General features: G+C 34.7%; 2 protein-coding genes across 4 annotated transcripts in view; one reads left to right on the forward strand and one right to left on the reverse strand.

Moving 5' to 3' along the window:
- The window catches only part of LOC138317770 (amyloid-beta precursor-like protein), a 39,645-nt gene extending 30,963 nt beyond the window's left edge, over positions 1-8,682 (reverse strand). For 2 of the 3 annotated variants that reach the window (XM_069259654.1, XM_069259656.1), the window contains exons 1-2: positions 8,520-8,677; positions 1,299-1,493 (exon numbers count right to left, since the gene is read on the reverse strand). In XM_069259654.1, coding sequence (XP_069115755.1) covers positions 1,299-1,493; positions 8,520-8,594 — 270 coding nt within the window. In that variant the 5' untranslated portion in view covers positions 8,595-8,677. Of the gene's footprint in view, positions 1-1,298; positions 1,494-8,519 lie in introns of all 3 variants that reach the window. The other variant, XM_069259655.1, reaches the window with a different exon arrangement.
- A 286-nt stretch (positions 8,683-8,968) lies between these two features.
- Positions 8,969-17,133, forward strand: part of LOC138317774 (sialin-like) — a 49,243-nt gene continuing 41,078 nt past the window's right edge. Inside the window, exon 1 of the mRNA XM_069259663.1 lies at positions 8,969-9,101. The gene's annotated coding sequence lies outside the window, so the exon portion shown is untranslated. The remainder of the gene's footprint in view (positions 9,102-17,133) is intronic.

Here is a 17,133-nt window from a genome sequence, read left to right on the forward strand (position 1 = left end):
TGCTATCGATATGTCAATTCATTCATTACAGTGTACAATATTAGTGACAGAACTTGATGACAATCTGTTAAAACACACATAGTATTATTATTATATGGTCCATATATACCTTAATTAGTTACGGTAGAATATCAACCTAGTGTAAAATTATAATGGTCATATACAGCTAGGTCATCGGTATCCTACAAATCCACAAAGTACACCTCAGATAGTCTATAACTATGGTCATTATCTCCACCCTATTATAACTAGAGACTTGACCTCAAACTTTCACATTCTACCTGTCTACTACCAACCCTTCGTTTATCCAAGCCTTACTTATAGCAGTGTCACTTTACTATATAAATACTACAACACACATGGGTTGTTTTTACAGGATAAGACTCAGGTTTGAAAATGTGATCTATTTACAATCAATCATTGCAAACCTTGCGATACAAATGGTAGCACTGTAGTAAATGAATGATTGTCATCAAAAACAACTTTTTTTCAGAATGTATGTTAATTTTTTTTAAATTTACATGGACAGTATAAGTTTACTATTAATTGTAATATCATATTTTGTAGAAAATTTCATTTTACCGTACTTCAGATTTATTTGTAAATTTCTGCAATTTTAAGAATAGAATAACTTTCACTACTTCAGGCAAATATAAAATGTTGACTTTGTATCCAAACGTTGTATTAGATAACGAAGTTCCCTAATTAATTTATAGTGATTGTGAATATTTACAATGGCTATATCTAATGAAACTCGAGACCTTTTTAATCTAATCATCTAGGGAAATATGCAATAATATATCACTTTGTAAAGAGCTTTTATATGGAATGAATAAATAAACACTTTCCGGTGACATGTAATATAAACCTACAGTATTCAATAACAGAGACAAGTTACAGGTGGGCGAGTTGGCTGACGTGAAAGCAGGTAAACCACTAAGTTACTTATACAATGACACACAAACATGCAACTTTATAAGGAAAACCCATGCCCGAGGAGAACCCATGCCCAAAGCTCCAGTGACAATGAAGCAGGGCAATCAGCTAGGTATAAAGGTCAAACTTTGGGTCAAAGTCACCTTTTCCAGAATAGATAAACTCACCTCAGTTGATATAAAGACAAGGATCTACATAAAAGGTTTCAAATGAACAGTGGGGTTTGAGATAGACTCAACCGACTTCACACCTTATACCTCTTCCATAAGATATCTTTGACTGAATAATCGTGAAACTTGAGCTGGAGAAATTTTTAATTTTTTTTTGCCACTGATGTAATAAGGTTCATGATTTCTACTCACCTCCTTGCAGAAATCGAAAATGCTTCGTCGACTGTCAAGACAAGTTGTGGTTCGTTCAGTAACAGCTGCCTCCCACTTCTGGTCAGCACGTTTGTACATGAGTGGAGCATCTTCCTGATCACAAGAGTAGGCTACCATGTAGCTCACCTTCTCCTTGGTGTTCTGTGATACAGCATCCACATTGGCAGCAAGAGCCTAGAAACAAACATCACATTCTTAACAGGAGATTCATCAAAATATCTATACTATACATAACTGTTCTGTCGACAATTTAAATACTCAAGCTTACAAGTGATGATGCTATGGCTATGTGAAAATCAGAATTTTAACTGAGACCAGACATTATGGACAGGACTGGACAGGAAAGGCAACAATACCAGTATTTTATACTTAAATTATAAACACCATCAACATTTAGTAATATTGTAGACTCTATGTTTGTTCCGACTTTAGTCTACAGTACTGTACATTTAACCAATTCATTTATAATTCATTACAACTATTTCATACAATGTATTAATAAAGAGTCAACAAATCTACTGCTTTTTCTGATAAAATCAAAGGTATACTATACATATAGTTCCCTTGTGAATCAGCGATTTTCTATGAAATGTATTTTGTTTATGTTTTTTACAAGTGTAGTACACACGTCTTGACCCTTGCTGTTGCAAGCCAATGGCCTGAACTTGAAAAATATAGAACAAATACGTACTTCCACAAACACATTTTTACTATTAAATCCATGCAAGACTATAGGATTTTACAATAACATATTGTTGGTTGTGCAAATGAACAGAATTTTAATACAAAAATTTCCATTTGACTATTTCATCTCAAAATAAATCTTGGAATTTCACAATGTGTTCAATATATACCATCAAGACTAATTTATGAACTATTTGCTGTATGCACACTTTGCACACATAACTCAGACAATAAATATCATTTCTCTATGAAGAAATTAAATTATTTCTACTGTATGGTTACAAAACAATAAAATCACTGTATATGTTAAATAAAGTACAAGCCTCCAGTAACTTACAGTCAAGGCAAAAACAAGGTAGCCAATCAATAACGTTTAGCCTCTCTCTCATGAATAGGATATACTCTCTCTCTCTCTTGTTTATTGATTTTATCCGTAGCAGAACAATTTGCATCAGGATGGTGGCTGGGATTCAGGCAGAACCTACTCAAACATTCTAGTATTTCAGCTTTCTGCTTCAGTGGTTACCGTAGTGGAAGCACACTACTGCCAATAATTAATTTCGCTTCAGCTGTATTTCGCTCAATTGTTTTAAAGTTCTAAATTAATTGAATTTGGGTCATTGTCAACAATTCCTGAAGGATTTTTTCTTGTGAGTTCTGGACTCACCACTTTTGAAAATGGTGAGTCCCAGACAAAATCAGCAAGTCCCAGACAAATCAGTGAGTCCAAAAATATATGCAAATCCGTGCAATTATTTGACCTAGACTTTAGTTAAATTTTATCTGAGACAATGAAGTTAAAGGACCTTTTTGTTTATACAGCTAATTGTGTTGTATTTGAGAAGATACCAGTAAACAATAAATAATCAGTGACTTGGTTCATTTAATGCCCCCCAATAAACATCAATCCTTGGGCTATAATTTTGAACTCTATGTGTATACAACCCTGGACAACATAGGACGGACACATTCAGTTCCATGGTATAAAATGTCAACAGTCTTTTTGCTCTGTCCTGTCAATATATGCTGACTGATCATTCACCACAATTTAAGTTAATTATGACCATCAAGACCTTATTTTCTGTCTGCTATAATCAGCATTGCTGAAAGTTTAATAAATTACATTAAATGAAATTTCTTCCTGATAGATCACCTTAGTCGTATTTACACCACATGATAATAAGCTTATAGTTTCTTTAAACAGTTTGTGAATAGCCTGTAGACCTGCACAATGTTACTTCACCAACACCTGTATCTGATAGATAACTGTTCATTCTGTGTTAGCATCATCTAGCTTAGACACACAGAATAAAGATTTGTTACATAACTGTTTTTTGAATATTTTTCTTTTATTTTCATTTTTTATAAAAGGAATTATAAATATGTTTAGTTTGTCTTTATGTTTTTAAAAAGATTCAAAATTGACCCTTAAAATATTTCTATACCTATCTATGTAAAGCTAACAAGACTTTATAACAAAGATGAAGGGATTCAAGCCTATCCTAATACAGAACAGACAGACACCAGTGACACACAAACGTCCTACACAGTCTTAAAACTTAACAAACTACTGTATTCTGTGCCCCTCCTAGTAAATTGAAGGTGTTCTACTTCGTAAACGCCTGCATTTGCCATTAGACTATTAAAGATGCTCCATCGCTGACAAATGGTATTTTTTCACTATAAAAAACAGGAGCAGACGATTAAGTATTTTTCTCCAGTTACAAAAGTTACTTACTTTACACCATTACCACCATTGAAAAGTTTGAGCTTATAATTTTACTTCAAGTTAAAAATATGAAAAATAATTAATTGCATCCCGAAAAAATTCCGTGACACTATATCCTATATGGAATGAAGTACTGATTGCGCATGCACCAAAGGCAAAATAAATTATTTTATATTATTTTTTGTGTTAATTAGGCATATATATACACGATTAAACACCAATTATTGTTGAAATGATTAACATCATTCATGCTCTGTCGGCGGTTGAGCATCTTTAAACTAATAAGAGCTTAACTATATAATTAAGACACTTTTGACTTTTTCAAGACTTTAAGTTTACAAAATCAGAAGGAATCAACACAGTTACTAGGACATGTATGTTTTACACTCTGGCTAAAATGTTTTTTTGATACTAATATAAGAAACTTCCTTTATTCTGAAGTACTTATTAGATTATCTCCCCCTTGCTCTAAATTAAAATCAGCATCCAATAGACTAAAATTTCAAAGTTCACTTTAAACATTAATGCAGATTAAAAAAGAAGCCTCATTTCACTAATTTGACTTGTGTATATATAACAGATTTTTTATTTTATTTATTTATTACAGTGTATATTTTGCCATGAAAATTGGAAATCATATTTTGGCGGGTTATGTACAATTCAGCAATTTGCCATCAGCTTATTAGGTTTTGAATTGGCATTATGATTATCCTGTAAAATCTTTAAATTCTGATGCATTTTATTGTGTATTATTTTAACCAGAAATTAGCTACTAAATGCCACGTCCCCTACAGCGCCGTTACAATAAGCGTACGTGTGACGGTCAGTTTAGTAGGTGGTTAGCTTGATTGGTAGCTAGTCAGGCTGCATGGTAGCTAGTCAGTTTGCCAACGACATTCAAAAAGCTATGTAAGCACGGCTCTCATTGGCTGTCGCTTCAATGTAGGGGCGGAGCTAAAACAGTTGGACAGTTGGAAATGTCTGTCACCGATTACTGCATAAAATGATCGGCATCGTAAGCTTCATAATGTAAAAAGGTTACAAAAATACATTTTAATTACCTCATGTATAGACTCTAAATCAGCGCTAATCAGTGAAGTATGTATGGAAAGAGCTAGTTGTAGCGGAAAAGTCAGTCAGAAATTGTACGGAAAAGAAATTACCTGCTTCTGACTATAATTATATGTGTGAAACCAAATCGGGTACAATGTACAACCGACCATCGTGCCTTGTCAAAATATACTCAGATAAAACACGGATTTGACACATACCTGGATGTTAGAAGGGGATGCTGTTCCAGCTGTAGGCGTAGATTTTTTTTTATCTTTGTCACCAGTATTTAATCAGAGAGATGCATTTGAATCTAGTGTTGACAATTTCTCTGCTAAAATCAACCTCTATTTTGTAAACTACCGCCGTGCATGCGCCAACGTCCAAGAACATTACCTCGAATATGAATCAAATTAAATTATAAATATTTAGGCTATGCATTCAAACTCAAAGTCTACAACTAGAATAACATCCCCTACTAATGTATGATCCAGGTATGTATCAAAACCGTGTTTGATCGGAATATATTCTGATAAGACATAATCTATTGTCAGTCGTACCTGATTTGTTTTTCCACACCAAACGGACCTTGCGGCGGAAAAGTCAGTCAGAAGGTACAACAGTAGCTAACGTTAGATTCGGCTGTGGCATTACATGTAACATTAGAATGGATACAATTGATCTAAACCCAACACATAATAAACACGATGAAAAGTTTTATCCATTGGAACGTTGGTAGATACATAACGTTACGGTACAGTATGACTACTCCCCGAAGTCGAGAGAAATGGCCAATAACTTATGAACAAAACATCCTCAAAACATTCGCGTAATACTTAAGTGAAACAAAACAATTACGAATTTTTAATACAGTGATTGAATGTATACATTGTAAAAAATTAAATAGTACACAACGTGATGAAACACATTGTACAACAGAGTCGGGTATGAACATTAAAGATCCGCTGGCTCCGCCTACTTCTCAATGTTGTCAGCAATTTTGTCAGTCAGGAGGCAATCAGCTGGGCTGCCGATGCTTCAGCCAATCAGTGCCTTCGTTACATGCCACCTAAAATCTAATCTACTGCATCAGTTACCAGCCTACGTGTCTATCGAGTGAATGAATGTAAACAGGAACACTTGTTGTAACGGCGCTGTAAATATTTCGGAATAGCTACAAATGTTTTACAGGAGTTTGCATGTTATATGGTTCCGTGTCCAAGCAACAACCTCTATACATTTGTTTTTTTCCATACCTGAGCAACAAAATTTATCTTATGTAAATGCAAAAATATCACTTGAAATGAAATTATTAGCATCTTTTTAGTTAGAGTGATATTAAAATTTTGTGAGTCTAATTTTGGCAATCTGTAAGCACGGATCGGTCCACTAAATTGCCACATTAAATCCTTACTAAAATTTCCTGCTGTACAGCATATATATATGTCAGTTTGAAATTGATTGAGTACTAGTTCCATTATTCCTCTTTAATCAGCCATTTAGGAACCACAGCAAACCTTCCAATCAAATTTGTCACAAAGTCAATAATAAGTCTATGCTGAATTAATACCCTAGTGGTGCAGCTTCTACAGCAGGCGTGACTATACTTGTCCTGCCCTGAATCACACATGATGACACATCTCTGTGTTTCTACATTGTAATCATCAATGATATATTTCATAGAATCTGTTGATTTCGAGACAATTTAAAGTTTCATCACTATGTATGGCCTATAGCTAACAGCTACCAGTCAGAATCTTTTATCCAATCAATAACCGTGAGCATACATCATTATAGAGCAGACCTCACAATACACAAATTGATTTCTTTATAGTTCCATCCACAGCAAAAGCTACATAAGCTATGCAGACATTCCTTTTTTTGTCTCGCCCGGTTTAATTACACTTTTCTCCCACCATTCAATTTAGGTGTGAATCAGCAAAGTAAAACATATTTTTAACTCCACCATTTGGTGGAAACAAAATTAAGATGATCTCTAGATACATGGCTGATGTTTTTTTATCTTTTACATCTTCTATATATATATATATATATATATATTCGACTCACCATTTACGACCAAATAAGCACCCCTCCACCTTTTTGAGGCCTCAATTTCACTTACATATATGAACTATCTGAAAACCTTGTATGTTTAATTTCTTTTGTAAATTGATTAATGACATATACTCTGTGCAATAATTTTGTAAAATGTTGGGCCATTTTTCAAATTTTTAACTGCCCACTGCATTTGGTTGAACACAGTATATCTATACTTAATTATTAATGCAAATTTAAATATACTTAAGCTGTTAAAAGATGTTAAAAAAAACTACTTCAAAATAAAACTTTACATCATATTTTGCACTTTATTGTCATAGGTGGTCGTAAAGAATTGACAAAATCATTATTTTCTACTAACATATATGTCCATACAAGACTAGATAGCTCCTTAAGATCATTGCCAGAGGCTTTGTGTTATTAACATAGAGTTCTATGTTTACGCTGGATTTGACAGATCTCGGACACACCTATATTGTATGTGCAATCTACTATGTACCTGGCTTCTCAAATACCTATGGACTTCGCTTGAATGGAGTAAATTGATAAACTTAATAAAAAAAATATAGATTAAATGCTTTTGAAGATTTTCAGGAAAAGTTAAAACACTGCAGTTTGAGTGTATATTATAATAGTCTTTTTATAAACATTTTTTTCTGAACGTTTATTCCAATTATACAGATCTATAGTGACCCCCATTTTATCTGAATACATAATTAAGTATCACATATTTCTAATCTTGAACACCCAGCTCAAACCCTACACACATCTGCAATATTTTAACCAACTGAAAGTCAAACTGATCATGCAACCATCTGCGTTGTGCAAGCGTGTATGTGCTTATAATAACTGGAAATTAGTGGTAAAGTGTATTCTTTTTGTAACTATTTGATTATCAAACATACATCTATTTTGTTCCTGCAAAATATCATTTTGCCTTTAGAAACAAATCAAATGTAACTATTTATCTAATAATTTATCTTTATATTTGTCTTATAATTGGCTAAATATCCAATATCATACTACCGTTCATAACAACAGTCCTCAGTCATTAAATGTTATCAAAATGACACAAATGAAGTTATTTACTTCCGATAGCTCATTGTAACAGACAATTTAAAGAACAATTTACAAGGTAAATTATTGCAAGAATGTCAATTACTTGGCTTGAGCTGTCACTTCAGTGAGCCTTACATCAGGATGACGTCACACAGAATTAATTACTAGTTGTCTGTGTAATAATTCCCGGAAGCATACAAAAATATAAGTGTGTAATAAAAAATTACATTTTTCTGTCACCAATACATTCCTACATGTGATGTCAGAGGAGATCTGATACTCAATAACCACCCTGCTGTCTCCCCTACGTGATAAATGAATGAATGTAGGTCACACATAGTGTGTGGGCCGCACTAGCCTCATCTTTCACAGTCTTTAGTGGAATGGTGCTACTTATTCAGCGCACTGATATTTACACGTTTAACTACATATTGTAAAGCATATTCGGAAAACCATAGTTTTACACTTACGAAGCATGAATTACGTTTATGAAATGTCAAAATAAACCACCCGATCACAGACAACGTCGCCCTGGAGAACATGTGAAATCTCACCATCGTCCCATTCATCCACTCAAAACACGATCACTCAACAAAAGACAAAGGAAAATAAATTACCTCTATATACCCAAAACTGACCTTCAGTGTGGCTAACACAACTAAAAGCACCAATGGGCCGTTTTTAGGTCCCATTTTGAAGAATCTTAGCAATCCAAGTTAGATGATTCCTCTTCGACTAATGTCGGGCACTGGTTCTGAATACACACTGCAAGTGACGTCACTATATATTATGCGGTTACTGACGGATGATTTGATTGGTCCTCTCAGTTTCCATCCATGAGAAATGTCATTAATATTTTATGATAAAATTAAAATTCAGTGAGTTTGCACAAAAACATTTTAATCCTAATTATATCCACTTATCATTTTTAATTTATCCCCACTATTAATAATCGAAAAGAAATTGTCAGTAAATAAGAAAATAACAATATTTGCGATATCAGACGAAAATATACTGACCAATCAGCGTTGACTTTACAACACTCGAAGGGAAGACACGATTGTAAATAAACAGATGATGGCGGCGATCATAAATTTGTGTTCAGCGACCATATGCCGGTGTTTTTGAAGGAAAGGAAACTGGTGCCGCGAGCACACGTCTCTTCATCAATCCCATCGTAGCAGGACATTTAAATCAAGGTTGTTTCTAAGTATACGCAACTGCATGCTAAGAAAATTGGGTTTTGGTTTTTTGTGTTACTCGATCTTCTTGCAGACGGATAAGCCCTCCGGCGGTGGTGCCCTCGGGTCTAATCGGATCTAGTTAACTATCATCGGATCGTCATATCAGAGATACATTTTGTTTGTGTAATACCTGCCCTGTGGCTACACATCAAGGTGATAAAAGACAGTTTATATTATAATTCCATACAAACAATCTGCGAACGCCTTCACTGAAAAACTTTCGGCAACATTTATTAGAATTGATTCTGATAACGTGGTTTAAAGGAGTATTTTAAGAAATGTTGTTGAAAACAATGACTTTACTTGTTGTATATTTAATACATTTATCACTTGTATATGTTGAGCATACATCTGTATAGATACAAACAGGGTGTGTGGCTATTACTACATATGTATATATATATTTCGACTACTCACAGATAGAAACATGTGTTCACATTCGTATAACCTCTCCACAGATTTGTAATATAGCAAAGAAGAAGGAAATGAGATTGTTTTCTTTCTTTCAATCTAGTAAAAATGTAAAAATATTCAGTAACCCCAAAATTACCACGATTGTAAATTCACCAACATTGTGAATAGTTTGTATCATAATTTTCCTGAACATACGTAAATAAACCTTTTTTTGTGAGTGAGAGGTGTATTATGTAAAAATTTAGAGACTATCGGTTGTCATGGTAACAAAATATAGTCTTTCATTTGTAAGATATCAGCATTAGTCAACTATGAATCCCACTTTGTACAAAGTTTGTACAGGCAATGGAACTATTGCATAGGTATGTATAATAGTATAAAATTTGTATATTCAGGTTGTTTATCATTTGTATATAAACTATAGGGAGGGAGGAGATAGCGTAACACCTTATCGGGATGGTGACACTATCTGGTATGAGATATGTAGGTTAGTGGTGTATCATTGGAAGGATACAATATAGAAATAGAGTGGAGATTCATCGTCAGAGAAGCAGACAAGATATTTTTATCTATTTAGCAAAAATCAGCTATTTTAACATTGAAATATAGAAATACAATGTATCGCCTTTTCATTAAGAGTTAAGCTAGTTTTCTTTGATGCAATATCAAGTTTGAAAGAGTTGAATATTGATATTTAAGATGCATTGTGGAATGGGAAGATTTTTCCTGGGGAAAATTGAATTGACGGTAAGAGATATGGGGACATATGTGAAATAAAGGAGAAATAGTCCATTGAGTGAAGTTATAGAGTAAATTCATCTTGCCAAAATTTTTTCCGAAACTGCTGATATTAATTAAAACTTTGGTAAATCTTTGAAACTGCTTCCAGTCGCGAAAAAAGAATCTTATCTCTGATAATCGAATTATTTTCTTTTACTGCTTGAAATGTGAAGAGAGAGGAACGTTAGAACACAACTTGTGTAAACCACAATGACAACGTGTAATTCTTAAGGAGATGTCGATGATATTGTATAATGTGATTTTCCACTTCGGGTAAGTGGAACACATTACAAAATGAACAGGGTTATGTAGAATAGAATTGATGACACAATAAGTTTATGAGTCACACTTTGTTTAAAAAGCATTTTACACTATTTTCTTAGTCCAATAAAACTTTTATCAATATAATATAAATTTTTCAATGTAAGTGAATGCTGAAAATTGATTGATTTGAGAACGGTCTTTTAACAATTATATAATTTCGAAAGTGTTATTACTTGTATAGTAATATGCTAGTTCACATTATATGACTACAATGCTGCACATGTATGTAAATAAATTAAATAAGGAAAGTCAAATCGCATTGAATTGATCATGATCACATATTTCGGATACTAGGTTAATCATGTTATGACCACCGATATGTAGGTAAACTGGATCAAGTAATTGTTTTTGTAGTCAGAAAATCATTGAATTACATTTTGTTACCATGACAACTGTGGTTTCTTATTGCTTACTTTGGAAAAAAACTGCCGTCAAATTGATACGAGATGACTTTTCTCGTAGCTATCGTGCCCCTGTAAGTAAGATGTAGATTTATGTAGTAAAATCATTGTATTATTGGAGCTTCTGTAAATGTTTGTATAAAGTCCAAACAACAGTGGTGGTATCCATTGTATCAGATGAAACTTGTGTTTTTTCTTGCAAGTAAAAATAAAAAAAGTTCAATTCTATGGTAACGACATGTTTGTTTTGTGTGTTGCAGCAGCGATTGTTCCACTTTTTTCTGGTGGTCAAGGATCAACCTTTGCTAACTCAAATGTCTTATTGTGAGTTTTGACCATGGTGTAACATCCGTTGATCCGTATCGCATCGACTTTTCCCTTTCAACACTTTAAATAAACACAAACTACAGGTTTTCCCCAAAACATTTCAACTTTGTTCAAAACAACGATCTTTGGTTGCATTTACTATAGTGGTTAAAAGGAAACAAACCCCAAACCAAACTTTAGGTTTGATGAAGTACTTGGTGTAGACAAGGATTTATAAATTAGAAGGATTTGTCTGTTTCTTTACACTACTAAACACCACGCGAGACGCCTGTGAACCGTTTTTCTCAACAAATCCTTGAATTATCGAATCAAAAGAAACATCAATGTAAAGCTCACGATATCTAGTCCTTGATTTAAATGCCTTAAATTTTCATTAAAATATACGACAGTTCATGAAAGGACGGCTCACTTCAGAAATTAAGAAGGTGGGCCTTGCGCCCACAAGCTACATCGACGGTTTCGCCGTCGGATATCACATGCTGGGATGAAGGGCTACAAAGTTTGTTCAAAGTCGCAGTGGTCAAATAGGCTGAAATCTTTAAACGACTTCTTAATAACCCTGAGGCATAGGGACCAGATACATGTATTTGGCATGTGTTATGCTGGGATAAAGGGCTACCAAGTTTGTTCAAATGAATGACCGTGACCTTCATTCCAGGTCACATGAGTCAAATAGGCTAAAATCTGTTAGGTCGGGATCTAGGAGGTCCACGTGCAACCCCCCCCCCCCCCCCCCCCCCCCGACAACTTAACGAACCAATATTTTTCTGAAGCCCTATGACCCACTGATAACGAAATCGAGAGGTAACATTGTATAAACTGGGATGAACTTCCGGTTAAGACGTCATCAAGATGGCCGCCATCTCGAATTTCACTAAAGATTGAAAAATAATCATAGCATTGGCATTTTTCAACCGAAGAAGACAAATGAGGCATCAAAATGATCACAATAGAACAAAAAAATACATATCAGGACCATGCAGGAAATGAAAAAATCGGATTTTAAACTAAAAAATGGTAATTTTTAAGCAAATTTTGCATATTTGGCTTGACGCAGCATAAATGTTTGCCAACAGCAATTTATTTTTTCTAATCAGTTATTTGACCTCTTATCAATCAGTAAAAACAACACCAACAAAAAACAATGTTTACATTGTATAAAATCCGGTTATGACGTCATCAAAATGGCCGCTAACTCGAATTTCACGGAAAAGTTAAAAATAGTCACAACACATAGACATTTTTCAACCGAAGTAGACAAAAGAGGTATCAAAATTACCACAATCGAACAACAAATACATATAAGGACCAAATAATCCTATATAAATAGTGATGTGTACGCAGAAAATGAAAAAAATAAGATTTTAAGCTCAAAAATGGTAATATTTTAGCAAATTTTTCATATTTGGCTTGACGCAGCTATAATTGTTTCCCAACAAGAAACTATTATTCGTAATCAGTTATTTGACCTCTTATCAATTAGTAAAAACAACAACAAAAATATATAGAAATGCAAAAGAGAATTATTGTTATACCATCATTTGGTTTACAAAACATCACCGGGTGCGTATACAGGGTATATGATTGCTGTTTTTTCCAAACCGCTGACACTACAGTTTCCGGATATCTTAGAACTTCCCGAAGATAACATTGGCAATTGACGATTCATATCTTAACCAATTTTAATGTTAAGTTGGCTTAATATCTAAGTGGGACAATTTCCTAACATAATCCATTTTCATGTTCGAAAGTTTGTAGACTAGTAGCGTCTCAAAATAATTTTTACAGCACAACGCCAACTAATAGGGTATCAAATTAAAACTGAAGAAAGCATTTGTTTCCGTTAGTACCACGACACTTTCCGAAATTTGTTTCTTTTAGAAATAGCACATCTACTGTTAACTTTATTTTTCTGTGTATAAGATAAGGAAATGTCAGATGGTTACTACAGTATCACATATTTCTTTCAATAGTTCTTAATGATAAGCATTATCGTTGTGCGTGCTTTCTCGCCAGTGTGTCGATGAGCTGATGAGCTGATGTGACATTACATTACCAGTTTACCATCATGGTTCTAACTTGTCAACCGTCCATGGCCAGAGATAACATCAAGAACATCGGGTTCACGGATGTGGGAGCTCATCCTGTTTTCAACCTAGTGATTCACATATCGTATATGATGTTCCAGGCCTCTCCGGTAGGATTGAAAAGACACCAGAGCCACATTCTGTGAAGGGTTGAGTTGCTTCTCCTTAATACGTATGAAGCACAATTCCTCATTCTTGTGAACCCTCAGTGACTATAGATGGCACAGGTGAATTATTTGAGGTCATAAATGAGGTCTACAGTGCCAAGTCTGGAGAGTACTGTAGAAAACTTTTTTTTGTGGAGAGTCTTCAATGGTGTCTCCACGCATACACCAGATGCGACACAAGCAGTATCTTCAAGGGACTGGGTAAAGTCTGACCAATGAAAACATTTAATATTTATGACCTCATTAAAGACCTCGAGGATATCACCTGTGCCATCTATAATCGCACGAGTGTCCACAAGGTTGATGAATGGTGCTTTATACGAATCAAGGAGTTATGGAATCATTCCACCATTCGAAGAATCTGGATCTGATGAATTTCCTGAGAAGTCTGAAATCCGATATGTTAGAATCTGAAGGAGATCCCACATCCCTGAACCTGTTGTTCCTGATATAAACTTTGGCCATGGATGGGTCATAAAAGATGACAGGCTAGAACACCACTGGTAATGTAGTGTCACATCAGCTCATCGACATCGAAGACTACGCTCTGGCTTTCGACAAATTGGATACTGATATCTCGATTACTCTGATTCGGACTGCATGTCCCAGCTACCAGACATGCCGAGTTAAGTCAGAGGATAGTGCAGTGAGGTGGGAAAGCACGCACAATGATAATGGTTATAATTGAGAACCAGTGAAAGAAATATGTGACATTGTGGTAACCATCTGACATTTTGCTTATACTATGCATAGGAAATATACAAAACTGTGACTTTTCCTACCTAGATATTCTGTCAACTTTACATTCATGTTTTCTACTTATAAATCGCCAATAGTCAAACTTATTTAAGGAACTTATGATACACCAGGAAACTGTAGTGTCAGCGGTTTGGAGTTAGAAAAATAGCATATACCCAGTATACGAACCCGGTGATGTTTTGTAAACTTAATGATGGTATAACAATAATTCTTTTTTGTATCTCTATATATTTTATTGTTTTACTGAGCGATTAGAGGTCAAATAACTGTTTACGAATAACAGTTTGCTGTTGGTAAACATATTAGCTGCGTCAAGCCAAATATGAAAAATTTACTAAAAAATTATCATTTTTGAGCTTAAAATCCGATTGTTTCATTTCCTACCTAGAAATCACTACATATATTGAATTATATGGTCCCGATATGAACTTCTTAATTACCAAGAGGTCCAGGAACATAATATTGGGCCTATGACATGCTCAGACTAAGGGCTACAAAGTTTGTTCAAATGAATGACCGTCACTTCATCCAAAGTCATAGTGGTCTAATAGACTAAAATCTTTAAACGACTTCTTGATAACCAAGAGGCCTATACTTGACTTGTCTTATGCTGGGATGAAGGGCTACAGATTTTGTTCAAATGAATGGCCTTGACCTTCATTCAAAGTCATAGGGGTCTAATAGGCTAAAATCTTTAAACGACTTACTTGCTGGGTATGATATAAATTCTTATTCACTCTCCTATTTGTTAAGTATGAACTTTGCATGATTACCAGATAGACTTGGCCCTTGTTCTCATATGAAATGTTTCGAATACGAGACCAAAAGGTTTCTTTCATGCATCACTTGTTCGAGCAGCAATTGATCAGCTTATGTCCTGTGGCGGCGTACTTCGTCATGTTTTCCCGGTAATGACTACAACAAATCAAAAGGAAAGTATCATGATATATAATATCGAACATGTACATAACCTTTACCGTCAGTGAATGTCACTGTGGTCAGGTTTGTTAAAATTATTGAACTTCTTTGCAATATCTATGTTGCCAAGAACCTGATACAGTAGTGTATTTTACTATTTGTATTTTGAAACTTTATAAGTCCTAATAAGTTACTATCCAAAACGAGAACCAACAATGCCGCTGTTCTTTCGCCCACTTTCAGAATCATTCGGTAATGACGCTGCAACTGTTAAAACACGTATGTTCAACATTGTAACTTTCATTTTATGTTTAAAATTTGTATACTTTCTTATGTTCGTAGACTTGGTAACATCCTCGATTTCCAGGGGTTACCATCGCTTACGATCTCTACGCCTCTGGAATACTTAAGCAAAACTGAAGGCAGTTCAGGAGAGACAAATCACAGCCTGTTTATCCGACCTCGCACACAATGCATTCAGGTTTGCTTTACTATAAGGTCTAGGTCCATAGTCCGTTGTCAGTCCATCCGTCCGTCAACAATTCTTGTTACCGCCATTTCTCGGAAAGTACCACAGGGATCTGTCTCATATATATTATATGTAGGTCCATAGTTGTGTATATTGCATTTTGGGACCGATCGGTCAACAGGATGGCCAACAGGCAGCCATCTTGGATTTTGATCATTAATTCTTGTTCCCGCTATTTCTCAGAAAACACTGAAGGGATTCGTCTTAAATTCCATATGTTTCTTACGGCCCTAGGTGTGCATATTGCATTTTGGGATTGATCAGTCAACAAGATTGCTGACAGAAAGCCATTTTGTCTTTGGATTATTGTTACTGCTATTTCTTAGAAAGCCATGAAGGGATCATTAATTTTTTCAAAATATACATATAGTCCAGCAGATTCGTGCAGAAATTTGGCCAAATTATGCACTTTGATAAAAGCATGAAACTTGGCACACAGCAAGAACATAACAAAAGACAAAAAAAAATAGGACCCGGGCCTCTTCCAAAAATAGTCTATGACGCCATGGCGGCCATTTTCAAATATGACCGCCATATTTATGTGTTATAGCAATTACGATAGGCTTCACAAAGTCCTAGTTGTACATATTGCATATATATTGATCGATCCATCATCAAGATGACCCAAAAATGGTACAGACACTACGATGTACTTGACCCTGTCCCGATTGCTGGAAACGAACTGAGAAAAAAAGTCATAGATTTCCATAAAACGAAGAAAAGCTAAAGATGCTCCATCGCTGATTAATAGTATTTTTCTTCAGTTACAAAATTTTCTTACTTTACATCATTACTACCATTAAGTTTGAGCTTCTCATTTTATTTCAAGATAAAAATGTCAAAAATAATTAACAGCGTCCCGAAAAAAAATTCCACAAGACTATCTCCTATATGGAATGAAGTAATGATTGCGCATGCACCAGAAGCAAAATAAATAATTTTCTATTAATTAGATATAATTAAACACTAATTATCGTGTATGCTCTGTCGACGGTGGAACATCTGTAAGGTTTGACTTAAGTCTCTGCATTTTTGTTTCGATAAATAGGCACCTGAGCTGCCCAACCAACCGACCACTGTACGTACGTTAGGGTGCGTATCAAACTCACTTCAGTAATCGTTTTGGTTAGATTTATAGACTATTTGTAAGGCTTTCACACAGAACCTTGCTTTCCCAAGTCATAAAGACATCACCATGTCATTAGAATCCTACATAAAAATACTTCAGGTGTGTTAATAACGCATACTCAATAAATAAATCAGGGAAGATATTATCCTGCC

Source organism: Argopecten irradians, chromosome 3 (genome assembly GCF_041381155.1).
Source record: "Argopecten irradians isolate NY chromosome 3, Ai_NY, whole genome shotgun sequence".
Taxonomy (NCBI): domain Eukaryota; kingdom Metazoa; phylum Mollusca; class Bivalvia; order Pectinida; family Pectinidae; genus Argopecten; species Argopecten irradians.